Source organism: Equus asinus, chromosome 13 (genome assembly GCF_041296235.1).
Source record: "Equus asinus isolate D_3611 breed Donkey chromosome 13, EquAss-T2T_v2, whole genome shotgun sequence".
Classification (NCBI taxonomy): domain Eukaryota; kingdom Metazoa; phylum Chordata; class Mammalia; order Perissodactyla; family Equidae; genus Equus; species Equus asinus.
The window spans coordinates 41,956,023-41,981,384 of record NC_091802.1 but is presented as its reverse complement, the minus strand read 5'-3'; the positions used below and the strand labels follow the sequence as shown (position 1 = coordinate 41,981,384).

Below are 25,362 nucleotides of genomic sequence, written 5' to 3'. Positions count from 1 at the left end.
CAACTGAGGACCAGCCTTCTCAGTGCTCCTTGCAGGTCTGTGCTGTGGACCAGCCCTTCCCCCATCCCTAGATGCTCTGGACCATGAGCTAACTGTCTGGTTTTCCATTTAGCTCCTGGCCGGTAGGACATGAACTGGCCTCATGGCTCCACCCTGAGGCCATTTGTCCTCGCTGGGTGGTTACTTACCACTGTACTCGTTTCTCAACTCTGATCAGGGTTTGTTTATTTATTTTGGGGCAGGCACTTATGTTGTTTTCCTAAGTTGCATAATAACACTGTTTTCTAGCTAGCCTTTGCTTAGGGTTGGAAGTTTTTTAAAAAATTTGACATTCTGGTTGGCTTGGTTCCCTAATGACACACGTGTATTGAAGGAAGAAACTGACGCTGGTTCTAGATGTAGAAGGAAATCCCTATGGCTTCTCCCTTTCAGTCCCTTCACTCAGAACAGATTCCTGAAAAGCCTTCCCACCTCCCCATCTTGAAACTCCCTCACAGCTCCTCCTCCACAAAGAGAGGGAGGGAGAGGGGAGAGTGAGAAGCACTAGAATTACAATAGATATAGAGGGTGGAGTTTTGTTTTGTGTCTGTTTTTTATTCTTTTATGTATATTTGTTTGTTGAGGGGTGGTGTCGTGTATGTTTAAATCTTGAGACATAGGCCTCTGGGTTTAGAATGGACTCTAGCTTCTGTGTACCAGAGTAGAGGCCTCGCATGACGTGATTTGGGGAGGATACTCCCCTATCATCAAACCGCAGTCCCTCAGAGCAGGTCACATTGTCGTTTACCCGAATTTGCAGAGTTCCCCAGGGCCATGACCCAGACCCATCCTGTTTCTCTCCTTCAGGTTGTGGGCTGCACACTGCAGGAAAATTCAGCTGAAGAAAGGTAAGTTCCACCAAGGTATTCTTCAGCAGTTCAGCTCAAGGTCTCACCCCTGTGGCCGTCCAACGCATGCACCATACACACACACATGCACACCCACACCCACACCCCTACATACCTACACCCCTGCCTCATCTGCACTTGTTGACCCTGCACTGCTTCCGCAGATTGCAGATATCTCTGCAGCAGCTGAAAACAGCTGAGTGTCTTGTGCAGCTGAGACGGCCTCTTAGGAGGTAGAGTTATGGGCCTTGTGGTCTCTGACTTTCATAGTATGCCATTTCCCAGGTTCTAGACTTCAATTAATGTTTAGAATAGCTGCCCTGTGGTCCAAGACCATTTCCACACTCTCCCTACAAACCAAGTCACCCCATCGTAGCCTATGAGCGACCATCACCTATGATTGCTTCCCACTTCAGGTGCTAAATGTGTGTCCAAGGTTATGGTTAGAACCAGGCTCCTGGACTTGGGACATGCACTTGGACACTTGAGAGGGAGGGCAGCTAGGGAGCATGGGCACAGCAGTGTCCTGGTCTATTATTTTCTTTTCTAGATAACTCTTCCACACAAGTGTACAACTACCAACCCTGCGACCACCCAGACCGCCCCTGTGACAGCACCTGCCCCTGCATCATGACTCAGAATTTCTGTGAGAAGTTCTGCCAGTGCAACCCAGACTGTAAGACTTCTGCATTGTCCCCTCTAGCCTACCAGAACAGTCGGCCTTGGTGCATCTCAGGTTCCCTCCCCTCGTGCGCCCTGTACTGCTCATGGGCCTTCTGATATTCTCTTTGCTGTGTTTTAAGTATTCTACAGAGGAAACAAGATACTTAAGGTCTGGAAAAGTCATTTTTTACAAACCCTTAGGGGTATGACTTTAAAAGCAACAATTGTGAAGAAATCAGGTGCTTTCCCAACTTTGCCTTCCAGGGCAGAATTAAGAAACATAAGAATCTTTTTCCTTAAGGTGCAGACACAGCCTCCTCTTCCAGGATGTTATTTTACAACATATACAGGTTACAATTCTGTGTATGTCTATTTTAGTGTAATACCTGGAGTTTTAACATCAGGTCAGTCTGGATGTCTGCAGAAGGTAGGATAGTGGCTGAAAGTGCTTCTCTTTGACTTATTCCACTGTGCCCTCACCTACTCATGGCTGAGCAGTTTGATAGCAGCCCCAAGAGCTTGCAGAACTTGGTGCCCAGGCAGTTGGGCTGATAACACCTCCTAGCCCAGAGCAGATATCAATCTTAGCCACAGCGGAGGGGTGCTTGTGCTAGGAGGGCAGTGGGTGGAGGAGGGTGGCATAGAACGGATGCATTCTGTTCTCAAAATGATTCTTGTTTTGATGGTGAGGACTTACCAGTGAAAAGCACTGATTTCATCTTCTCTGAGGCACTGTCTACCTCCCTTCCAATTTCCACCAACAGGGGGGAAGGAGAGCATTGTTGGGGAATCTCAAGGATACACTTCTCCGTAGTCAAATCTGCTTTTTTCATCCTCAGGCATGAATGTTGGGAGGCACTCCATTTTCTCTGGGAAGAACTTGAGTATATGATTATTGAGAAGGGAGCTTTTCTCCTCTTTTGCCAGATATCCTTGAACACATAACATTTACGTCCCTGTTGTCTTGAGTCAAACCAGAGCCTCAGCATTAACCTGCTTCTCTTCCTAATCCTACTGGTCTTCCCACCCAGGTCAGAATCGTTTTCCTGGCTGTCGCTGTAAGACCCAGTGCAATACCAAGCAGTGTCCTTGCTATCTGGCAGTGCGAGAGTGCGACCCTGACCTGTGCCTCACCTGTGGGGCCTCAGAGCACTGGGACTGCAAAGTGGTTTCCTGTAAGAACTGCAGCATCCAGCGTGGCCTCAAGAAGGTGAGGGCTTTTCTCAGAGCTCCAGGCCAGATAATGGAGAGGGAGAGACTGAAGAGATCCAGGCAGTCTCTTTCTACTGGTTCCTTAGAGGGCTTGTTCGTGAAAGTGTTTGGTAAATCCTGAAAGACACACATTTACTGGGTTAATAGAGTTTTCTGTCCCAGCGAGGCGTTGGAAAAGTGACCCCCTGAACTGGCCAGACTGAGAGAAGCAGAGAGGATGGACACGTCACTGCTGTTGTCTATTTTCACTTGACACACAGCAGTGAGTTCCCATAGACTCAGGTCCAGCAGGTCCCCAGGTCTGGAGGAAGGGGTGTCGTGTTTCCTTTCACCACCTCCCTTCTTTGTTTTTCCTCCCACGAGACCAGAATGGCTTAGACCTTTTTCTGTTTTCAGATCCTCTTAACAGTTGCTAGTTCTTTCCACCCTGCCCCCCACGGCACATATGCACGTATAGTACGCACACCCCCTCACTCACACATGCCTTGCAGTCTGAGCTTTGACTCCCTCTTCCCCAGCACCTGCTGCTGGCCCCCTCAGATGTGGCCGGATGGGGCACCTTCATTAAGGAGTCTGTGCAGAAGAACGAATTCATTTCTGAATACTGTGGTGAGGTGAGTGCTATCGGTTTGGCCCACATTCTTATCTGAGATACTGATGAGAAACCTTGATTTTTCTGTGGGCCAGACTTCTGTGAAGTAATCTCTAAATAACTCAACTGAGTTCTCATGTGGCCTCTCGGGGATCCCACAGAACCATTTGCAATCCTGAAACCACTCTTCTTCGACTCTTTGGCAGCTCAGGCCACACAAGGGGGGCAGGCAGAGGGGCTCTCTTCAGCCTTAAATACTGGTCAACCTGAGTGGGGATTGGAACAAAATAACCCAAGCTCTATCTCTTCTGAGTCTCATCCTGATACTCAGTAAGCACCTATGTGTGACACTGCCCCCTCCCAGTCCTTTCTAGGGGCAAGGTACCATGCCCTGAGCAGACAGCCTGATCTCCCTGTTTGTTCCCTGTCTATCTCTGCAGCTCATCTCTCAAGATGAGGCTGATCGACGAGGGAAGGTCTATGACAAATACATGTCCAGCTTCCTCTTCAACCTCAACAATGGTATGGAGTCTCTTCCTCTCATCCCAAGGCGGTCTTGGACAGGTCTTCCTACCAGATTTCCCTTGCTCTAGTCCAGGTTCAGATCAGCTCTGAATCTTCCGACAGATGCACAGAGCAAGGTGGTGAGATTGAACTCAGAGCCACCATGAGCCGCAGTTCACATGCTTTGGGAAAACCTTCATTTCCAGGTTGTGTTTGTAATCGGAGCACTGAGCACTTGCACCTCAGCAATCTCCCTACCCAGGAGATGGGAAGAGGAGATCCATAATCAGCAAAAAGGGGGAACCCAAAGGGATTCCTCCCACATGAGGCTGCATTCTTATGCTGCATGCTTTTCCAGCTCCTGTTAGTACGCTGGGTTTCAAAATTCCCACTAGATTGTATTGTTTCTATTACTGTTTAATTGATTTTAAATTCAGGCTCAAGAAGCTGTGGAGTTGCCTGGTGAGCTCATAGTCTTCCTTGGTTTACTTTATACAGATTTTGTAGTGGATGCTACCCGGAAAGGAAACAAAATTCGATTTGCAAACCATTCAGTGAACCCCAACTGTTATGCCAAAGGTGAGTTACCAGTGACCTGGGAGGTGGGCTGGGAGATGGATGCTTCATTTACTGTGATTTCTATCCATTATTCAGCTTTTTTCATGTGTGAGTTATTTTTTGTCCAAAAATAAGCATGATTAATGTCTAATATCATTTTGAGCCTCTCTCTCTGTTTTATAATCTGCTTTTTTCACTGAATACATTATAAACATTTCACCACAAACATGAGTCTTTTAAAGATCATTCTTTCCCTGTGTCACTAGCCAGAATAACAGATCTAAAAGCATAGAGGCAACTACCTGCATTGACTACTTTCTAATTCCACTTAACTTATGTTTTCACTGGGACTATGAAGAAACTCAGCTCAGAATCACTACTGATTATTGACTTGGAGTTGGCTAGGAGCCTAGCCTTGGGCTTATCCTTTTTGCAGTGGTCATGGTGAATGGGGATCATCGGATTGGGATCTTTGCCAAGAGGGCAATTCAAGCTGGTGAAGAGCTCTTCTTTGATTACAGGTGAGACAACCAGGAATGGTCCTAGGGAGGTGGCCCTAGAGGCAAAAGGGGTGGCTGTTAGAATTGATTTGAGGGCTTAAGGTGGGGATATGGATGAAGGAGAGGATCTCAGGGTGGTTAAGGCTTTTTCTTAGTTCTGATCTCTGGTGCCTTGCCTCAGAAGGGGGAGCATTATAAACTGCTGTTAGAGAGGGGGATGGGCAGTGAAATGAGGGGACTATCTTTTCAATCACAAAAGCTTTGATAGTAACCTGGTTCCTCCTCCTGCTCTGGGACAGGTACAGCCAAGCTGATGCCCTCAAGTACGTGGGGATCGAGAGGGAGACCGATGTCCTTTAGCCCTCCTGGGCCCCATACCAGCGCTTATGGTAGCGGCACTGTCTTTGCTTTCATGCACACACCACTGCTGCTCCAGTTTCCTGCACTATGTGTCTCCCACACCGAGAAACCCCCCACCCACTCCCTCTGTAGTGAGGCCTCTGAGCTGTGTCCAGTGGGGATAAAACTGTCCCAATGAGAGGGGAGACAGAGGCAGCTAGGGCTTGGGCTCCAAGGAGAGAGAGTTGTAGAAGTGGGAGACTGCATCTCAGGCCTCAGAGGAAGAGAGCACAGGCTGGGGATCAGTGACTTGTGCTTGTTTCTTGTCAGCCGCCCAGGCTGTGGGCCTCAGCAATCAACTTGAGCAGTTCCTAACAAGCATTAGCCTATGATTCTAACTTTCCAAATCAAGGGTCCTTATGTAAATGGGTTGCCAGTATATGTCTCTGAGGTCCTAAGACTTGGAGAAGACAGACTAAATGAAGTTTGGTACCTGGACCTGATGAATGGTCAAGGTTAAAGGCAAGCCTGGTGGGCAGCATAGACTGAATTCACGGGGGAGATGGGCCACCTTACTACCTCTTACCTCCTGGCAGGATTGAAACGGAAAGAGTGTGAGTTCTAAGTATAGATGTTCAGTGCTAGGAGAAGGAAAGCTAAGTGCCATGGACAGAGAGCAAGAACTAGCCTGATGATAGTAGTTAAACTGCTAAGCTTGGGGCCCAGCAGGCTTTGAGTATCCTTCTCTGTATACTCTGGAGATGGATGGATAAGTTTTCAATTCCTGGGAGCAAGTGCCAGTGTCACATCGGCTCCTTCCAGAGTTCTGGCCTAGTGATAGCAGGCCGGCATCATGCTGCTACTGAGGAAGCATGGGGGGTGTGCTGAGCTGGGTCTCAACCCTCCGGTTCCCTGGATGTGGAGTTGTTTTCAGGCCTTTCATCCTCTGTAGAGGCCAGGCCCACGGGGCACTGTTGCAAATCTCTTGCGGGTAGATGGGAGTAGCCTAGACTAGAGAAGGGGAGGTTGCTGGTGTCACGTACTTTCCTGTCTGTAGTACCTGCTGTCGGGAAGGGTGAGCTGACAGTAAGTGTTTGGAGATGGGTGAGGGGCTCCCAAACTGCACGTGTTTAGGATGGCATCACCTATGCAGTGCAGATGGGCAGAGAGTGTTTGAAGTGTCCAGAAGAAGCGGGTCAACCCCCTGTGCCAGTCCCTGGTGCCATTGTCTCTGGGGTTCATGTGGAGCAAAGCACTTTATTTCTTTTAGAAGGTCTGTAGATTGAGGTGGAGCTTGAGCTAAGGTCTCTGGAGTCCCTGCCCACTCCCATTCCTGAGGGATGGGGAAGGATGGGATGGAAGATTCTTCTCCAGTTTTGTCTCCTCTCCTGGTGGAGGCAAGAGGAGCTACCTTGACAGAGAAGAACTGCGTGAGAATAGTGTCTCTGGCTGGTGTGCTGAGGTGGCAAGGAATAAGGAACACTGTGCTGGGTGAAAAGGACATGGACAGGTACAGACTGGCCTGGGGAGTATTAGAATAGGGAGCAGGCTTCTCCCTTCTCTCTGGGGAATCAGAGCCTCTCTTCCCCAGTCTGTGCTGACCACTCCCTTCCTTCAACCCCACCAGCTGTCCCATGAAGCAAGGAGTGGGGTTCCCTCTGGCCAAGCTGTCACATAGGGATTTTTTGGGACATGTACACACACTCACATACTCTCACTCACCACACTTGTGGGCACACATGCACTCAGCACTGAGCACACGCCCAGCCAGCTCCTGACAGAGCCTCTCCCCACCTGACTGGGCCAACCCCCACTGTGATTCTGAAATCTACATCTGCTGTGGTTTGTATTCACTGTGTATTAGAGACACCCTCTAGCTGGACTGTGGGCTCTGAATTACTCATAGGGAAAAACCAGAGGCAGATGAAGGAGTTAGGTCTGTCTGAAATGCCAGTGGCTGGCTGTGAGGAATAAGTGGAGAAAAAAATTCATCCAGGCTTTGAGAGGCTAGACTGACCCCACCTTCCCTCAGTGTGCAGAATCACCGTGGTCGGTCCCCTCCTTCCCCAGTTTCAGACCACTAATACTCCTGTTCCTGCAGCACTCCCATCCTTTTTCCCTCCTGTCACCCACCTTTAATGACGGGTCTTTACCTCTCTCCCCCAGACATGTAATGATGGATGGAGCAAGGTGGTGGGGACTGGGGGGAGGCTGGTATATGTGCGGCTTTATTGCCAGTGAATTTCACGCACTTTAAAGTCCTGTGGCTTGTGACCTCTTATCTGAATAAAGTGGTAGAATCCATTTTGGCAAGTTATGTACTGTGTGCTTTGGGGCTGGGAGGATCCATGGATGGTGGTACAGGGGCAGCTCGGACTGAAGCTTTAGCATTCTGATCCCCACTTGTCCATTGAGATCTGGGGTTGGGGGAACTGAGGGGGTTGGCAAGAGCCAGTCAGGCTCCTGGTACGTGATGCAAGGATTCTGAGGGCTCCCTGTAGAAATTCCAAAGCCCTCAGATTAGTTCCCTTAAAATCATCCCACTTAGCCCCTAACCACGACGCCAGCTACCACACACAGACGGGCTCTGCCTCTCTGCTTTATTAGAACGGCTCTGAGGCTGAGAGCACAGCTTCAGAGTGGAGGCTGCATCAGGCTGGGTGAGTGACCAGCAGGCCTCATGAGACTTCCAACACAGGAGAAGCAAACTACAGACCATGGGCACAGCACAGGACAGGACAGTCGATTGGTTTTTTTCTTTTATATATAAACAGATAATTAAAAAATTAGAGTAATATATAGAGTTTCTCTAGAGAGAGACTTTGCAACAAAAAATATATATAAAGAATATGACCTCCTGGGCAAATGAAGCAGCATCTCTGAGCGGAGGAAAGAGGGCTCCTCATGCATTGGAGAGGGGGCTAAGCCTTTGGACAGGCACCAAGGCTATTGCATTTCTTGGAAGAGGAAGGAAGAGTAGAGGGCTGGCTAGTCAGTGTGTCTGCATTATTCTCTACATTGCAAGTTTTTTATGGCTTTGGCTAAAGCGTGTGAAGCAGTGGAGGTACTAAGGTGCTAAACTGAGGCCTCTCGGTCTCTGTAAAAAACAAAAAAAGGGCGTCGGGGAGAGCAATGAAGCCCTCCCTAACCCTCAAATGAGTGGAAGCAGATGGAAGACATTCTGCAGGGCAGGGGGGAGGCTGGGGGATACGATTTAGCAGCCTCCTCCCCCCATACCCTGTGCATCCCTGCAATCCCACACATCTGTCCCTGCTGAGATTGAATATTTGAAGGGAGGCAGTTAATCTCCCTGCACTCTGTTGTTAATCCCTGGCAGCAGCTGGGACAGGGATGGCAGGAAGGGCCTCTCAACACGGTGAGGCTTCTCCTTTGGGGCAGGCAAACAAGCAGGAGCCTGGAGAAACAGAAATGGGCAGGGCATTGGTTTAGGCAGTGAGGCTCAGCCACTCCCTTTGGTCCCATCTGTAGCTCTGCCCACCAAACTTGGCAGGAGGGGCATCCTCGGGATGAGCAGAACCAGCTAAGAGGAGCCAAATGTCTCTGACAGGGCAGGGGAGAGGAAGGAATTGGGGAATACAGAGGAGATGGACTTGGTCCCTGAAGCCCTTCTCCTGATTCATTCAGACCTGGACTCCTCCAGGATCTGGGGTAGATTTTGGTCCCGGGGGCCAGGGGCTGGGGCTGAGGCTGGGGCTGGGGTTGGGGCTGGGGCTGGGGCTGGAACTTGGGTGGAAGCTGGGGTAGGGGCTGGGGCCTGGGCAGAGCCTGAAGTAGGTAGGGGATGTTTGCTGCCAGGGTGGTAATCGTGGGTGGCCTTGGGCTCATTGGTGTGGTAGGAGCCCTTGTAGCGATGATTTTGCAGATAGAAAAGCACCAACATTCCCACCAGCCCCAGCAGCAGGAAGGCCACCAAAACTGAAAAGGAAAAAGGAACAGTTCAGGGGAGATCTTTGAGGTTCCACCTATATACAGACACACATGTATGCTTTTGGCCATGTACGTATGACAGTGACAGATGTAGGACCACATTAGGCTATTCCTAGTGTCCGGTAGCTCTGAATTCCTGGCTTATCCCCTGCCATCTTCTGTTTCTAATATTCTCTTTCCACATCCCTGGTAGTTACCCCAATTTCTCATCTTTGTTTATGTTACTACACCCCCATTTCCTCATCCCTTAGCTATTACCCCATTTGAATATTTCATTTCAATTAAAAGTCTGTAGTATCCTCAAACATTTAAAGATCTCCAGGCCAGGGGCCAGCCCGGTAGCGCAGCTGTTAAGTTCCCATGTTCCGCTTTGGCAGCCTGGGGTTCACTTGTTCGGGTCCCGGGTGCAGACATGGCACCACTTGGCATGCCATGCTGTGGTAGGCGTCCCACATATAAAGTAGAGGAAGATGGGCATGGATGTTAGCTCAGGGCCAGTCTTCCTGAGCGAAAAGAGGAGGATTGGCAGCATTTAGCTCAGGGCTAATCTTCCTCAAAAAAATCAATCAATAAGTAAATAAATAAAAAACATCTCCTGGCCAATTATATATTCAGCATAGCCTATCTCATCCTTCTTTGCACCATCATGCACCTAGTGCCCTTGTCACCCCTTAGCCCTGGGCATACAGGGCAGGGAGGGAACGCTGATAGTCAGAGGGTAGAATTGGGAGGTCAGGGTAGTGATTGTGCTACTCACAGCCTAAAAGTATGGCAACCCATCCATCATCATGGTAGTATGGGAAGTCTGAAGAGGAGAAAGCACCAGTTAGGAGAAGCCTGCTCCATATTAACAATTATTTCCCTTCCCTGTCGTCCCTCCCTCTCCTCCGCCTGCTGTGTGCCAGGGATGTACCTGGGGGCAGATACCAGGGATCCAGCTCAGGGGGCACCTCTGAGAAAAGACGTGGCATGGCTCCGCAGTTAGATTCAGACAGTTCTCCCTGAACTCGAAGGGCCTCAGCTAGCTCAGCGGTCATGGGTCGAGGGGTTCGGAAGTGGGTCTTGAGGGGAGCCACATTGTTGAATCGAACACCAGACAAGCAGCCCGAGAAACCTGGTGTGTTATAGCGCTGGATCTCCGGGTCAATTACTCCCGTCTCTGAGGGAGAGGCAGGCCCAGAAAGAAAGGGGCTTAGATCACCAATAGCCCTGCCCCCCTCACCATCCATAGGTTTCCCACTCATCTTTATCACCACCTTCACTGCCATTCCCAGGTGCTTCACTCTCTTCTAGGCTCCAGGGACTTCACCCACAAACCGCATTCTCACCCACAGCTTACCCATAACACGCCCTAGATACAAGGCCTTGGGTGAGTCCAGCTGGCTGTCCACCAACAGTGAGAACTTCTGTTCTGTCAGTGGGAAGTAGTCCACCTGACGGAAGGGAAAGGCAATGAGGGAGGCAGAACCAGAGGCAGATGTAGCCGAGACCATGCAGGAACTCCTGTCTGTTCAAACTGGGTGAGTCCTAGCTCAGTCCTAGCTGGGCAACCCCTGGGCCCAGATGTAGGATTTGGTATTAAAAACCCAACCACCTGGTTTCGAGCCCTGTTTTTGCAGCTTAATAGTGGTTTGACTTTGGGAAAAGCACTTTACTTTCTAAGCCTATTTACTGATTTGTAAAATGGAGATAATAAGAACCCTGCCTACCTGAACTACCTCACAGAGCAGTTGTGAGGGTCACATGAGATGATACACGTGAAAATCCTCTGTAAATTGGAATGTGCTGTACATTTGTACTAAATATTTGACATTTTCCTGGACGCCACAACCTAGATCATGAGGTTATGATCCGAACTGGTCCACCTCCCTCTACACACACCTGGATGAAGAGGTTGCGGTAGACCCGGGTGATGTTGACGCTGTGGGGCTGGCCATCAGTAACTGGTCGGGTAGTTAGTTGGTACACGTAGGGACTGGTGCCCAGCTGATATCGCAGCTGCAGGGTCCCTGTGGGGTGGGGAGGAGAAGAGGGAGTCTCCTTTCAGCTCCCACAATCCCCATCTTCTAGGAGTGCTTGGGTGCTTGTGTCAGTGAATCAATAGTTATAAGAATGAAGGGTGCCCTAGAGGAAGCTAGAGTTGAGGGAGAGAGCCTATAGGAAGCTTACCATCTTCCTTGATGAGCACGGCCATGTAGTCACGCACAAAGGAGCTGACATAGAGCAGGACAGCGGGGGCGGAGCTGGTGCTGAAGCTGAAGGACACCTCCTCTCCAGTGACATTGTAGACAGGCCCACGGTAACCGGGTACAGGCCGGCCAGGCTGGGGGTAGTCAGGCAGACGGTACCCAGGGCCGTGGTAGCCAGGTACATAGCCAGGAGTGTCATAGCCAGGGATATAGCCAGGCTCATAGCCTGGCACTGGCCGGCTCAGCATGTGGGAGAACTCCCGTGCTGCGGAGCGCAGCGCTGACTGTAGATTATAGCGCATCCAGGTGCCGGGCTCAAAGAAGCCACCAATATCTGAAGGCAGAGATGGTGAGGTCAGGACCCCCTTTCCCAAATTCAGATGTTGTATGTGTCATCCACACGTACCGTCTGGGACTTGACCTCAGTTTCTGCCACCACCACAACACACCCCCATTCACTTTTAGGTCTCCTTGAGCCCCTGGCACAGAATGGAATCTTAAAACCTTGAGAAATGTAAAAGATCATCTTGGGGGCTGGCCCTGTAGCTGAGTGGTTAAGTTTGCGTGCTCCACTTCAGTGGCCCAGGATTTGCCACTTTGGATCCTGGGTGCGGACCTACACAGCGGTGGCTCATCAGGCCATTCTGTGGCGGTCTCCCACACAGAAGAACTAGAAGGACTTAAAGCTAGGATATACAACTATGTACTGGGGTTTTGGGGAAGGGGGAAAAGAAAGGAAGATTGGCAACAGATGTTAGCTCAGGGCCAATCTTCCTCACCAAAAAAGAAAAAGAAAAAGAAAAGAAAGTATACCTTTAAAAGAAAAAAACAGGGATTTGCCTAAAGATACACAATAAGTGGAGAGTCACGATTAGAATGGAGATGTCATGACTCCATCCAGTACACTCGCCACTACTTACACTTCCTAACCAAGACCAGAGGTCTTCTATTTGTCCCTAAGTCCCTGTCTCTCCCTACTCCACCACACTTCTCCCTCCAGTAACCTACCTGTTCACGCATTCTACTAGACCAGCCTTAGGGAGGATGTGGTCTGGGTATACGTGCAGAATCTTGCTATGGTGAATGTCAAGGCTCACCTTAACCAAGAACCAGGTTGTCAGTGATTGTCAAATAGGAAATGGCATAGGAGGGCATCGTGCAGCCTGAAGTGATATGCTTGCAAGGGGGTCACCTGTGTTACGTTGATGATAGTGGGAAGATGGGGAAGTTATTTTTTTGTTGCTTTTGAGTTCTTTTGTGCCAGCTAGCTATATCATCACTTTCTTGCCCCACTTTATGCCTTTGGGAGCCACCCAGCATCTTCAACTGCCTGATGGCCTCAGCTCAGAGCTCAGGAACCCAGGGACAACTCTACTTTTCCCTGGTGCTGACTTGACACCCTCTTTCTTTCCCTAAATCCCCTTATGCCCTATGGCTCCCTGAACTCCCATAACCAGCAGCACTGACCGTGGTTGCAATAAGGCCCATCAAAAGCCGTGAGGTCACAGTCACATGTGTAGTAGCTGTAGCGTTCCACGCAGCGGCCTCCATGGAAACAGGGGAACCGGGGGTGGGCGCAGCGGCCTGTGCAGTTGGGTGAGGTACCCTCAGAGGCATTGGCACGGCCTTCCAGGTTCAGAGTCACTCCGTTCAGACGCATAGCCCTCAAGCAACCCACGAAGGGGCGCCTCTTAAGCTCCGCAGATCCTGGGAATGGTGGGCATGTCAAGAAATGGGTGTAGAGCCCGAGATAGAGATAAATAAGTATTGGAGTTGGGAAGGGAGCCAAGGGAGCTAGAAAAATGAAATAGACGCCAGGGACTGGAGAGGAAAGGTGGGCCTTTGGCTCACTTTGAAGCAGGGGAGATTGGGACCTAAGACATTGGCTTCCTGGGAACAGGGAGAGTGGCCTTGAGAGGTAGAAAGGTGAAGGAGGCTTCAGACCTGCCTCTGGGTTGTTGCTCACCAACATAGAGGGGCTGGTCATACTCCAGCCAGATGTAGGTCTGCAGGGGCATAGGCCTCAGCACCCAGGGCCGGTGATCCACACGGAGCCGGGCCTGCTTCACGTTGATTTCAGCCCGGACCAGGTGCCACTCGTCATCGTTGAATTCAAAGTCATCTGAGTGTACTGTCAGGTTCTCATCCCCATTCCCCACATCGAAGGCGAAGACCACATCCCGGGATGCTGGACAATGTGGGGTGTAGGGGAGAGGACTCATACTTCTGCGATCCCTCACAGATCCCTCACCCACTACAACCTCTCTTCTTCACTCTGTGGAGCTCCTTGAATGTTCCTCCAATTTGTCTACAGCCTGGGACAAAACCCAGAAACTGCTTAAAACCTCATACCCCTGATCTCTCCCAAATTCTCAGATCCCTGGAGCCAGCTTCCCAGCCCCATTTCTCAGGTTAGAAGCATAGCTAGTCAGCTGGGAGACACCTCAGGAGTCCAGCTTCTTTATTCACAAGTAAGGGGCCTAAGGCCCGAGAGGCGAGGTGGGTGCCCAAGGTCACAAAGCCAGCTATCAAGACAGCTGGGTCTGTCGGACAGCCGAGGGTCATCTAATCCCTTTTCATGCCACCTCTCAAGAGGACGTCTACCCTTGTCTCACCCCAGCCTCCACCTATCCCATAGCCCCCCCCAGAGATCTTCATCTGCCCCATGTCCCAACGTCTGCCTGCTCACTGTTGAGTTCCACCCGCACGTAAGGTCGTCGCCACTGGCAGTAAGGGCCCCCCATATTCTCTAGGAAGACTCCTGAGGGAGCCGAGGTCCTGAAGTAGAAGGAGACATCAAGGCTGTGGTTGGCACGGATTGGGGGAAAGCGTAGAGCAGCCCCAGTGTGGAAAGAGATGGTGTTCCAGGAATTTCCTACAAAACCAGATGGAGGAAGGCCTTGTCAGGGAGGCTGGAGGGTGGAGGAGTAAGGGAACCTAGGGTGGGGTGGGGGAAGGTAGGGCAAAGGGGAACAGCTAGGGACAACCAAAGGGAGACAAAGGAGTGTAATGAAGGAGAATACGGTGCAGAGGAACCCATGGATGGGGGTCATATCACGGAGGAGCTGGGGGTCTGGCAGTGTGTCCTAGAGACCCCCAGTGGGTCAGGTGACCTAGATTTTGGAAACTGGAGAGCCAACCCTGGGAGGGCACACAATAAGGGTCTGCTACTCACGATCACCATAGCAGCGCAGAGGCCTCAGGAAGAACTGGGCCTCAGAAGTGGAGCGGTTTGTATCCCCCACCACCACCTGAGTGACAGGCAAATGGTCCACAAAGGTCAGCAGTCCCTTGTCGGTTCTCCTGTGGGGGCAGGATGCAGTGGCTCAGCCCCCGCCATTCAGCTGCCCCTGGAATCCTGAAAGCCCTGTCCCTTTGCCCCCCTTACCACTGGGGCTGGTCGGCGTCACAGTTACAGTGCAGGGCGGGGTCCACACAGCTCCCGTCCAGACCACAGGCACAGCGCTGGATCCCAGGCTGCGAGCCTCCCCAGTAGAAGTGCTGTTCCTCATTTCGGCCAATCCAGAAGCTGTAGGGGTAGCCTCCTGGGGGAGAGGTGCAGGCACTTCCAGGCCCCGTCTCTCCATTAACCTTTGGGCTACTCTCGCTCCCATCCAACCAGCCCAGACCCTTGCTTGAATCCTCTCACCCAGGGCTCCAGCTGAACCCTCTGGTTTCCTTCTCCCAGGCCCCCACTGGTCTCTCTTCCTGCTCTCCACCTTGTCCTCCTCAACCCCAGCCCTAACCCGCAGTGTTGAGCAGCCGGGAATTGTAGCAGGAGAACTCGATCCACTGTTCACAGTGCTGGGAAGCATTGGCCAGGGCACTGACTTCCTCCCAGGATGCATTCCAGTACTGGATGGCCCCCAGGAATGGCCGCTCCATGCTAGAACCTGTCACCCGAGTTGTCCACAGCCTGTCATGCCGTACAACTGTCCATGCCCGGTTCTCTGGGGGAGGGGAAGGGACAGAACTTTGGCTGGAGGTGGGCATTCTCTACCCATCTCCCTGTGCACCTCCACCATCATTGCTGCAACTCAGAGCCAATAAATGTAGCCAGCAGCTCCATTCCAGCCCAGCTCTGGGCCCTCGGCATTGCAGGCTGGAGATGAGACAGCTGGAATGGATCAGGAAGCTGGAATTTATCTGGAAGGCTAGATTACAAATTCCTGAGTGTCCCCTTTCCCCTCTGTCCCTCCCATTACTCTCCCTGCAGTTTAATCTTACTGGCCCCTATGCACCCTTCAGTCCTTCCCTGTTTCCCCCACACCTCCGCATAGCCTTGTCAGCTGCCCCTTTACCCCTTCAGACCCACTTACCTCGGATATCACAGTACACTACAAATGGCTTCAGGGGGCCACTGCCATCTGGATCAATGGTGAAGTTTCCAGAAGTTTTCCCACTGAGCCGATAAGCCTCACAGGATTCCTTATACAAAGCTGGTAGGTGGTGGTGTGGGGAAAAGACAATTATGGGATCAGAGCGCTAGGACAGCTAGCCCCACCATCTCTAGCAGCCTCATGATCCCCAGCAACCTTCTCCTGACCTCCCCTGTCCCTGACCCTTCCCCATACCCCAGCTGGCTTACGTTGGTGGCAGGTCTCCCCCTTGTAGCCTGTCAGTTCACAGTAGCAGATGAAGTCATCCCAAGACTGGTAGCAGCGTCCATCGTGCTCACACATGTTAGGGCTGCACCTAAGGAAGGGGGTCAGCACCAATGAAGGAGCCTTATTGGGAGATTGAGAGTGGAGTGGGGTCTGATCCCTGCAAGCTGCACTTCTGAGAGGGCCAGAACCCCTGGAGACACACCCCGCCTAACTAGCCACGTATAAGCCTAAATGCTGGGGCATAGGCAGGCCTCAGGGCTCAAGTGCTACTGTTCCCCCTTTCCTAAAAGAACAAATAATGTCTTATTCTCCCCCTCCCCGCACCACCAAAAAAGGGGAAGCTCTCTAGAACCAAAAACAGATGCTTCATTTCCATTCTGAGCATATGTCACTTTGAGGGAAGAAATAGGAGGTGAGAGGTCAAGGAGGAATCATCTCCAGGTGGGAGACTGAGGAGCTGGGACCAGGAGAAGGGAGATTATCAAGAAAGGCCACTCCATTGGGAGACCATGGCAGAGGGCTTTGGAGGGGTCACCTCTTGTAGGGAGAGGGGCTTCTGGATACCTATCAGTGATGCCACATGTGTCAAAGAGGACCTCAGCATAGTATCCAAGCCGCCGGCCCTCCACCAGAGTCAGGTTGACCAGTTGACCATCCACCTTGAGCAGCTCCATGCAGCCATGGAACGCCGTCTGGTTGGAGTGGCAGCCCGATCGACTGGCTGGCTTGGGACAACCTGGAGCAACCACCCCTGTGAGGCCCTCCCCAGGGGAGACCCCAGCGACCCTCCCCCAGGGAGATGCCAAGGGAGAGCCAGACATGAAGGAAGGAAGAGGGCCAATAGACAATTGCTGTCACCTTCCAGTCCCCAAGGCCCCAGAGGGGAAGGTGGGGTCTATCCCTACAAAACTCTCCAGGTAGTCCCATCTGGGTGGACTGAGGTGGGGCCTTCCCACTCAGAGACTGGGGTCTGGCCAGGTTGGCCCCCACTTACCCCCAAAGAAGTATGAGGTCCCTGTACGGATCAGCAGTGGGTATGAGACCCTGACCTCTGCCCCCTCCACATCATCAATGCTGATGACTGCATGGTTTTCCTGTGCCACAAAATTCACCTCATGCCAAAAGCCATTATTCAGGCGGTACCCTGGACAGGAAAGGAAGATGGTGTGGGTGGAGGAGCACCACAGTCTAGGAGAAGAGTGTTCTTGAGTGGGGAACAAGCAACGCCACTCTGTGTCCCCACAGCAGCCTCTGTGCCCCCCATTATTACGCTTATCACTGAGGGTGACTTCTCTGAATGTCTCTCTTCACTATCCATAACCCCAGCAGCTGACGCAGAGTCTGCAAAGTCATAAGTGAAAAACACCTCCAGAGACCCCCTAGAACTGGAGAATACCAGGACTCTCAGCCTCCTGCTTCTCCCAGCACCCTTAGCCCCAGATCTGCCCCCACAGCTGCCACCAGCCACTCCCACCTTTTCCCAGAGCCCTGGGACGTCCTGCCCTGCTCCCTTCTCCCGGTCACCCTCTCCAGTATGCAAAGGCTTCAGTCCAGGCCTACAACCCCCGAGGCTCTCCTCTGCCCTTCTCTGGCCTCCTTGTGCCTCCCCACACCCTCCACCCCTCACCAGCAGCGAACTGAAGCTTCTTTCGGCCAGTCTGCGCGATGGACACGTTGACCTGCCCTTCACTGAGCATCAGCTCCACGTGGCCCAGCCCGTCCCCCAGGCGGGAGAAAAGTAGCAGGCCCGTGAGATCCCAGGTGCGGAAGCGAAAGGAGACTGCGAGGCGGCCGCGGCGGGGGAAGCCAGGCACTTGCACGAAGTTGTGAGGACCTCCGAAGTTGATGGGGTGGGGAACCGGGTCCAGGCAACGGAAGGCCACCTTACCCTGGGGGCGAAAGTGAGGATCCATCAGCACCCGCGAGCCGCCGCACCGCCGGCCTCTACTGGGAACTCAATTTTCATACTGGTCTAAGGCCCATGTCACGGCACTCCCTCGATGTGTGTAGGGGGGTGTAAGACCTCCGACCCTGACTGTTCCCACCCCCCCAGAAACACGTCCAGCAGAGGAGGGGGTCTCCATTCGCTCGCTATCGCCGATCTACACCGTCTCCAGGGCGATTGCCTCCTTCCCTTCATTCCAGCGTCGAGAGGCATTTACCGCCGGCTTCCCGGCAGCAGCGCTTAACTACGCGCTCCTGAGTTGGGGTGGGGCGAGCACACCGAAACAGCCCTGGGTTCAAGTCCCTACTCAGCCGCTGCGCAACTGCGTGACCCCTGGCCAAGCCTCTCCCGGTCTCTGCACTTGATTTTCCTCATCTATTAATTGAGGAGGTGGTTGGACCGGACCACAGCTTATTAACTGGGGGAGTAGGGGGAGTGGCCTTTGCACCTCCTGTGAGTCGTGGTGCCCCTACTTGAGCATCTTGGCTGGGGAGAGAGAGGTCCTCGGTTTTTATCTGATTCTCAAGATCTCTTCCCGCTCCACCTCTTTGCTTTCCAAACGGCTTTCACCCCCATCCTCCCAGATTCCCCCGGCCTGCTAGCCTCGAAGGTGATCCGCGAATGGCGCCGCACGGCCAGGTCCGCGATGTTGACTCGGTTGAAGATTACATTTTCCATGCAGCCGCGGAAGTTATGGCGATAGGCAAGGTTCTTCTGGGCGGCGCCCACCAGACCCCCGATGAACATCTGCAGGCAAGGGGCGGGGAGGGGGTTCCTTGGGTGCGGGAGCGCGCACGCCTTTCTTGCGCTCCCTCGCCATACACTTTCCCAAGCTCCAGGCAGGGCTTTATAAAAGACTTGAAACACACGTTTCCCTAGTCGGTTTTAAAGCTGGAAGCTCTCTGGGCCTCCAGAAGCTTGGGTTCTAGCCCTAACTCCACCACAAATTGGCCGCATTCCCCTGGGTAAGTCAATTAATCTGTCTGGGATTGTTTATCTGCAGATGGGGCCAGAGTCTTTACCAACTCCACAGAGTTGGGCGATCCAAGGGGCAATTTGCTCATCTTGCCTGATCTCCAAAATCCAGATTCCCAGACCTTATCTCAGTAGTTCTGGGGTGGCGCCCAGGAATCTGCATGCTAACAGCAACAACAACAAAAACCCAGACCTTTCTGTAAGCCACAAGTTTGCCAAGAGCTGCTAGGCCGTTCAGGAACAGGAAAGTAAGGTCTTACCTCTGGTAGAGAGAAGTACTGTCACCCACCGACCCACCCAGCACCCCCACTCAACCAAACGGTGCTTCTCCCTCCGCTCACCTCGGTGTCCAGGTTCAGTCTTTCGAAGTCGCCATTGAGCACGAAGCGCTGCACGTAGCCGTCCAGGGTGAGATTCGCTTGGCGGCCAAATCGGTCCACACGCACATAATGCCAGTGCTGGTCGTTGAGGACGCCTCCAGCGCTCACGGTCGTGTGACCGGGCCTTGGCTGGATAGGGCTGCTGCCTGAGGGTGGGGTGAGCAGGGTCAGACCTCGAACCTGGAGAACCTCTGCCGAGCCCTCCCCCAGGCTGAGCAGCAGCGGGCAGTGCAGAGGAGGGCCTGCACGGGGCCCAGGGCAGCCAGGGAGAGTGGGATGGGACCGCCTGGAGCCTGGGATGGAGCGGTGGCCATTGGCGAGTGTGTGCCTTAGAGTAAGCCATTTAACCTCTCAGAGCCTGTTTTCCTATCAGTAGAACTTGGGGCACGATCGCTGCTTCTACTTCATCATGTGGAAGTTATAAAAAGCTAATGAGATACAAAATAACTCCTCTTTGTGTGTGTGTGTGTGTGTGTGTGTGTGTATACTATATGTCTATGTATATATAACGTTTTTACAATGAGGAAACAGACTGGGGAAGTGCCTTGTCCTGGGTCACACCGCTGGTAGGTGGTAGAGCTGAGACTGGAATCCTGTTCTCCTGACTCAGAGTTCAGTGTTTTACTAGCACCAAATTCTATACGAAAAAGGCGGCTTGGTCCAAACAGTAAGGAAGGGGATGATCAGGTGGGCTTGGCTTCGCAGAGCAGGTGCAGCGAGGGGCTCGGCAGGAGAGCCTCAAGGGTCGCAACGGGGGTCGCTGAACTCACCCAGGCTCATGTGCAGCAGCAACTGCGCCCCCTGCAGCTCAAGTGTCACGTAGTCGCCCTGGACGCCCTCGGCGTGCAGCAGGAGCCCGTCCTTCTCTTCGGTCTTGAAGCTGAACGCGAACACGTCCCACAGGCTCCGGCTGACCCCTCGCGGGAAGCGGTACGAGATGGCGTCATCGCCGTCGAAATAGAGCACGTCGGACTCTGCGCGAAGGACCGTAGGTGGGCGGGGGGGCCGGGGAGACTCTTTGTCTCCCCGGGCCCCCCGCCACGACCTCGGCACCCTTACTGTAAGGGCAGCCGTAGAGGCCGAGCCTCAGGCCGATCTTGCCGCGCGGGTTCCACGCCAAGGGCACGATGCGGATGTAGCGCGCGGTGAAGTGGTAGTGGAGGTCGTGGCGCACCACCGCCGACTCGTTCACGTTACCGAAGAAGGTCTGAGGGAGGAGGGGAGAGGAGTGACCAGGTCCCCACCCTCTGCTTGGCTTCTTCACAGCCTCCCGGCCCATCGTTGTCACACCCAGCCAATCTCGACTTCCGGAAAGCAAACTCTCCTCGATTTCCCCTGCCTTCGTGCCTTTTCGCAAACACAGTTTCCCTCGCCCAGAGCGTCCTCTCCCACCACCCTATTATTTCCTCAAAGCTCAACTCAGATGTCACCTCCTTCAAGAAGCTCTACCAGATTTTACTCTGAAGTATGTTAAACCCTGTGATCCAGAGTGTCTTGCACACATGATGAGCTGTGACAGTCCCTCTGGACTGAGTCCCCGGACTGGAGTCACTGTTCCTCATCTGTGCCCTCACAACCACCTCCTCCCCTTCCCCTCAAGCTAGTGCCCAGCCCAGGTCTGGGAGCTGAGGAGGCTCCCCAAGTATGTGCGTGTGCGGAGGAGAGGCCTGGAGTACCGCGTTGTGCCCTCGCTGGTAGAACGGCGTCCAGCTGTCCACTCGGTCACCATAGAGCAGCATGTAACGTGTGACCCAATCCCACGAGTTAAAGGAGCCCTGCGTGGCCACGGCACGGATCCGGTGCTTCTTCATTAAATCTATCTGGAGCCAGGGATTCGGGTCCCCAATCCGGGGAGACCATCCACTTATGCCTATAGAAGGGTCAAGGGCTTTCACCACTGGCTCTCTTTTTATCCCCAGCCCTCCAGAGCCCCCCGCCCCCACCTGCCGGGGCGGGGTGGGGAGGGCGTCACTGAGCTCACCATGCAGCCTGGCAAAGCGAGGCGTAGTGAAGAGCCCGTAGTAGGAGGAGGCGCCCAGAGAGCGTGCGTACAGAGGCCCGACCAGCTCCTCGTCACAGCCGTCTGGGTTGGGGGAACCGACATGTTGGTCAGGGCGGCCCCTCCCAGGTCCTTCCAAAGGCCAGGCCTACTGACCAGCCAGAGCGCCCCCTTCTCTGCCTCCATGCAGCAGACTCAGCCCTAACTTAAAGCCATCTACTCAACCTGGGCTGCAGCAACGGCTGGACACTCAGGGAGACTGCCTTCTGCTTCTGGGGGAACCCCAGGCGAGACCCTCCTTAGCTGGGTTCCTGCCCAGATACCAGTGTGGGTTCAGTACTCCCCCAAACACAATCCCAAACCTCAGCATCTTCCAGAACTTGTCAGCCCAAGACACCAATCCAGCCGGAGCCTTAGCGTTAATCCCACGCATCAGCATCCCCAGACCTGCACCAACCCCAGATACAGGGCTTGGTCCCAACCATAGCCTGTCCTAGGACCATCACCAGCTCCATGTCCAACCTTAGCATCAACCAGGGTCACCAACTCCTGCTTGGATCCAAGCTACGAAATCCAGCCCCAGTCCCAAACTCTAGACCCTGGGCAAGCTCCAAAGTCCAGCCCTAGCCCGGGTCACCAGTAACACCCTTGTCCCCAACCCTCAAACCCGGGCACCAGCTCTCGCTTGGATCCCAGTCCCAAATCTCCCCCTGAGCCGACTCCATCCTCGACTCCGAGCCCAGCCCCAGCCCGTGGTGCGCGCGCCATCCTCGGAGCTGCATTGCGGAGCGCGGGGGAGAGACAGGAAAGGATGGGAGCGAGCGCGCGCGGACCGGGAAGGAACCCGCGACCACCCAGCCGCAATGCGGTGCGGGACCCGCCCTTCAGGCTTTGGACTCCTGGGCCCAACCCTGCCTGCCTCCGAGCCCCGCACTCACAGTAGCCCCAGCCCCAGGCTCCTGAGATCGCTGCAAGCAGGATGCAGAAGAGCGCGAGACGCATCATGCAGGGCGGATGGGTCCGGCGGCCTCCTCCCGGGGCCCGGCTCCGGCTAGGACTCCAGTTCCAGCTCCGGCTTCCAGCTCTCCTCCTGGGGTTCGCAGCGGATGGCTCTCTTCCTTGCCCACCCCTCCCTCTGTCCCCCTCTCCCCCAACCCTTCTCCCTTTTCTCTGTCTGTCGTTCCTGGTTCTCTGCTGTTCTCTCCTCTCCTTTCCACCCTCTCTCCTCTCACCTCCCCCCTTCCCCAGCCTCTCTCTCCTGGCACGCGCCGCTTTCCCGGACCCCGCGCAAGCGCGCGCCTCAGCCCTGCTGAGAAAGGGCGGGGGTAGAGAGCCTCCAGCCACCGGGAAATACCCTGAATAACCCGAGGCCGGCAGGGACTGGGGCTGAAGGGATGGGGGAAGGGAGGCTGGGGCCGGCCAGGAGGTCCTGAAAAATCCAAGAAAGGGGAGGGGGAGGGGGGGCTAGTCTGGAGATGGGGAAAAGAGTAAGTGAAAGAATCTAATATTTTTCTAAAGGCAAATTATGCTCCAGTCATCTGTGCTAGGCACTCTCAGAAGCCTGTGAATTCAGCATTTTTACCTTACTCCGCTTTGTAGATGAAAAACCTGAGGCTCAGAGAGGTAAAAAAAAACTTACTCAAGATCACACAGGTAGCTGGCAAATGGCGATATTCCAAAACCCATTCTTTTTCCACTGTCAGGGTAAAGAGAAATTATTTTTTAAGGAGTGGAATGGGAAAGTTAGGTAAAGAGAGCCCACAGACCCTAATCCCCACCGCCCTCTTGGCCCCTCTCCCCGCCCCTTCCTTCCTGTCCCACTTGTTTAACTTCTCTCCCTGGTGGTTATACCTCAGAAACCTGTGTAGCCAGAGATGGGGACCGAACCCGCAGAGCAGGTGGGAGCAGGGCAGCGGGGGACTGGTTACAGAGAGGGAGGGAAGGTGAAGGGATGGGATTTCCCCACCTGGCAACAGGCCTTTGCCATGCTATGAACTATCTAGGATGCCTGGAGCCAGCTGGGACCAGGGGTTCTCCAGATAGATAGCGCTGGTAATGAGGCTGGGGTTTTGGGCCGGGGCTGGAGCTGAAGAGAAGGGCGAGCTGAACCTAGGGGTCCAAGGTTCCAACCGAGCCCAGAAAACCTGAACTGCAACCCTTGAGACCCCCTTGTCACGAGTAGTTTAGTGAACCTGTACTGGAGTAGAGGTGCGGTAGGGAGGGAAGATGAGAAAGGAGACAGAAACCCTCTCCAGATCAAGCACGGAGTCCAGGGATCAGGTCTGAGGCAAAGCCTGCATGTGGGTGTTCTTCCAGAAGAGGGCGCTGCAAATACTGAGGCTCCAAAATTTATTAATTCAAAAGCTTGGCCTATGGAGAGCACAGATGCTTTGCATGCATTATCTTCCTTATTTCAAAAAATCCTATTTCAAACAATCTTGCTAGGGGGGCTTGTCAGGATTTCTAATCTCGACATTACATATTAGGCAACTGAGATCCAGAAAGAGCAGTGGCTTGCTCAAGGTCACCCAGGAAACTGGATGTAAAGGCAGGAGGGGTGCAAGGGAAGCCAAGGCCTGTTGAGGGTGTGTCAGGAAGAGTTTGTCTTTTCCCCGTGTACCGATGTACCTGGTCACACAGGAGCTCCCAGCTTGGAAGGCATGTGTGGGAGGAGGAGGTGTGTGGGAAGATGTCTCATAAGGTCTTTCCTCTCATTTTGACTTCCCCAGGTCTCCTGGGGACCCTACTCTGGGGATGATGAGGAGGCATACTCGGCTGAACCGTTGCCAGAACTCTGCTACAAGGCGGATGTCCAGGCCTTCAGTCGGGCCTTCCAACCCAGTGTCTCCCTGACGGTGGCTGCGCTGGGTCTGGCTGGCAATGGCTTGGTCCTAGCCACCCACCTGGCAGCCCGACGCGCTACCCGCTCGCCCACCTCTGCCCACTTGCTCCAGCTGGCCCTGGCCGACCTTCTGCTGGCCTTGACCCTGCCCTTTGCCGCAGCCGGGGCTCTGCAGGGCTGGAGTCTGGGAAGTGTCACCTGCCGTGCCATCTCTGGCCTCTACTCGGCCTCCTTCCACGCCGGTTTCCTCTTCCTGGCCTGTATCAGCGCTGACCGCTACGTGGCCATCGCGCGGGCCCTCCCAGCTGGACCGAGGCCCTCCACACCCGGCCGGGCACACTTGGTCTCAGTCATGGTGTGGCTGCTGTCGCTGCTCCTGGCGCTGCCTGCTCTCCTTTTCAGCCAGGACGGGCAGAGGGAAGGCCAGCGGCGCTGCCGACTCGTTTTCCCCGAGGGCCTCACACAGACGGTGAAGGGGGCGAGCGCCGTGGCGCAGGTGGTCCTGGGCTTCGCGCTGCCGCTGAGCGTCATGGCAGCCTGCTATGCCCTCCTGGGCCGCACGCTGCTGGCCGCCAGGGGGCCTGAGCGCCGGCGAGCGCTGCGCGTCGTGGTGGCCCTGGTGGCGGCCTTCGTAGTGCTGCAGCTGCCTTACAGTCTCGCCCTGCTGTTAGATACGGCCGACCTACTGGCTGCCCGGGAGCGGAGCTGCCCTGCCAGCAAGCGCAAGGATCTGGCACTGCTGGTGACCGGGGGCTTGGCCCTCGCCCGCTGCGGCCTCAACCCGGTGCTCTACGCCTTTCTGGGCCTGCGCTTCCGCCAGGACCTGCGGAGGTTGCTACGGGGTGGGGGCTGCAGCCCAGGGCCTCACCCCCGCGGCCGCTGCCCCCGTCGGCCCCGCCTTTCTTCCTGCTCGGCTCCCACTGAGACCCACAGCGTCTCCTTCTGGGACAACTAGGGCTGCGAATCAAGAGGAAGGGGCGGGCTGAGGAAACGGTTCCAGGGAGGGTAGGGGGAAAGGGGAGTAGGTGGGGGAACACTGAGAAAGAGGTAGGAACTTAAAGGAATTGCTTCTGTACTCTGCCACATTAAATTGATAACATGGAAATGAGATGCAACCCAACAACTGTTACTATTTTTGAGTCACCGACTTGGAAGTGATTTGCAGCAGGACAGAGCCGATGGGTTCCCCACCACCACCGTGCTTGGCTCTGAGTGGAAGGCG

The 25,362-nt window shown here is 53.9% G+C and overlaps 3 protein-coding genes across 3 annotated transcripts in view; 2 read left to right on the top strand and 1 right to left on the bottom strand.

Moving 5' to 3' along the window:
- The window catches only part of EZH1 (enhancer of zeste 1 polycomb repressive complex 2 subunit), a 28,999-nt gene extending 21,427 nt beyond the window's left edge, over positions 1 to 7,572 (top strand). Inside the window, exons 14-21 of the mRNA XM_014833767.3 lie at positions 847 to 887; positions 1,438 to 1,563; positions 2,582 to 2,760; positions 3,281 to 3,376; positions 3,795 to 3,876; positions 4,357 to 4,437; positions 4,853 to 4,937; positions 5,216 to 7,572. Coding sequence (XP_014689253.1) covers positions 847 to 887; positions 1,438 to 1,563; positions 2,582 to 2,760; positions 3,281 to 3,376; positions 3,795 to 3,876; positions 4,357 to 4,437; positions 4,853 to 4,937; positions 5,216 to 5,276 — 751 coding nt within the window. The 3' untranslated portion in view covers positions 5,277 to 7,572. The remainder of the gene's footprint in view (positions 1 to 846; positions 888 to 1,437; positions 1,564 to 2,581; positions 2,761 to 3,280; positions 3,377 to 3,794; positions 3,877 to 4,356; positions 4,438 to 4,852; positions 4,938 to 5,215) is intronic.
- A 269-nt stretch (positions 7,573 to 7,841) lies between these two features.
- CNTNAP1 (contactin associated protein 1) lies at positions 7,842 to 23,077 on the bottom strand. Its single transcript, XM_014833876.3, has 25 exons — positions 22,938 to 23,077; positions 22,237 to 22,388; positions 21,281 to 21,382; positions 20,976 to 21,169; positions 20,359 to 20,506; positions 20,070 to 20,273; positions 19,261 to 19,445; positions 18,548 to 18,691; positions 17,627 to 17,888; positions 16,994 to 17,143; positions 16,564 to 16,735; positions 15,981 to 16,087; positions 15,712 to 15,831; positions 15,139 to 15,342; positions 14,781 to 14,937; positions 14,568 to 14,695; positions 14,082 to 14,267; positions 13,359 to 13,580; positions 12,860 to 13,099; positions 11,373 to 11,726; positions 11,085 to 11,212; positions 10,543 to 10,636; positions 10,117 to 10,362; positions 9,961 to 10,008; positions 7,842 to 9,191 (listed from the first exon to the last, which is right to left on the bottom strand). Exons 1-25 carry the CDS (start codon positions 22,982 to 22,984, stop codon positions 8,893 to 8,895), a joined length of 4,293 nt encoding a protein of 1,430 aa, XP_014689362.3. The 5' UTR covers positions 22,985 to 23,077; the 3' UTR covers positions 7,842 to 8,892.
- On the top strand, positions 23,055 to 25,259 carry CCR10 (C-C motif chemokine receptor 10). Its single transcript, XM_014833878.3, has 2 exons — positions 23,055 to 23,196; positions 24,028 to 25,259. The coding sequence occupies exons 1-2, from the start codon at positions 23,173 to 23,175 to the stop codon at positions 25,093 to 25,095; spliced, it is 1,092 nt and encodes a 363-aa protein (XP_014689364.1). The 5' UTR covers positions 23,055 to 23,172; the 3' UTR covers positions 25,096 to 25,259.
- The last annotated feature ends 103 nt before the right edge of the window (positions 25,260 to 25,362 follow it).

Bases quoted from the DNA above. Each gene is read 5' to 3' on its own strand.
- CNTNAP1 (XM_014833876.3), bottom strand. From the start codon at position 22,984: ATGGGTTTTGGAATATCGCCATTTGCCAGCTACCTGTGTGATCTTGA. The intron at 14,696-14,780 runs GTAAGGGGGGCA...CTGCCCCCACAG, and splicing joins GACGCCGACCAGCCCCAGTG to GAGAACCGACAAGGGACTGC. The intron at 11,727-12,859 runs GTCAGTGCTGCT...CTCTGCCTTCAG, and splicing joins TGGGCCTTATTGCAACCACG to ATATTGGTGGCTTCTTTGAG.
- CCR10 (XM_014833878.3), top strand. From the start codon at position 23,173: ATGGGGACCGAACCCGCAGAGCAG. The intron at 23,197-24,027 runs GTGGGAGCAGGG...TGACTTCCCCAG, and splicing joins GGACCGAACCCGCAGAGCAG to GTCTCCTGGGGACCCTACTC.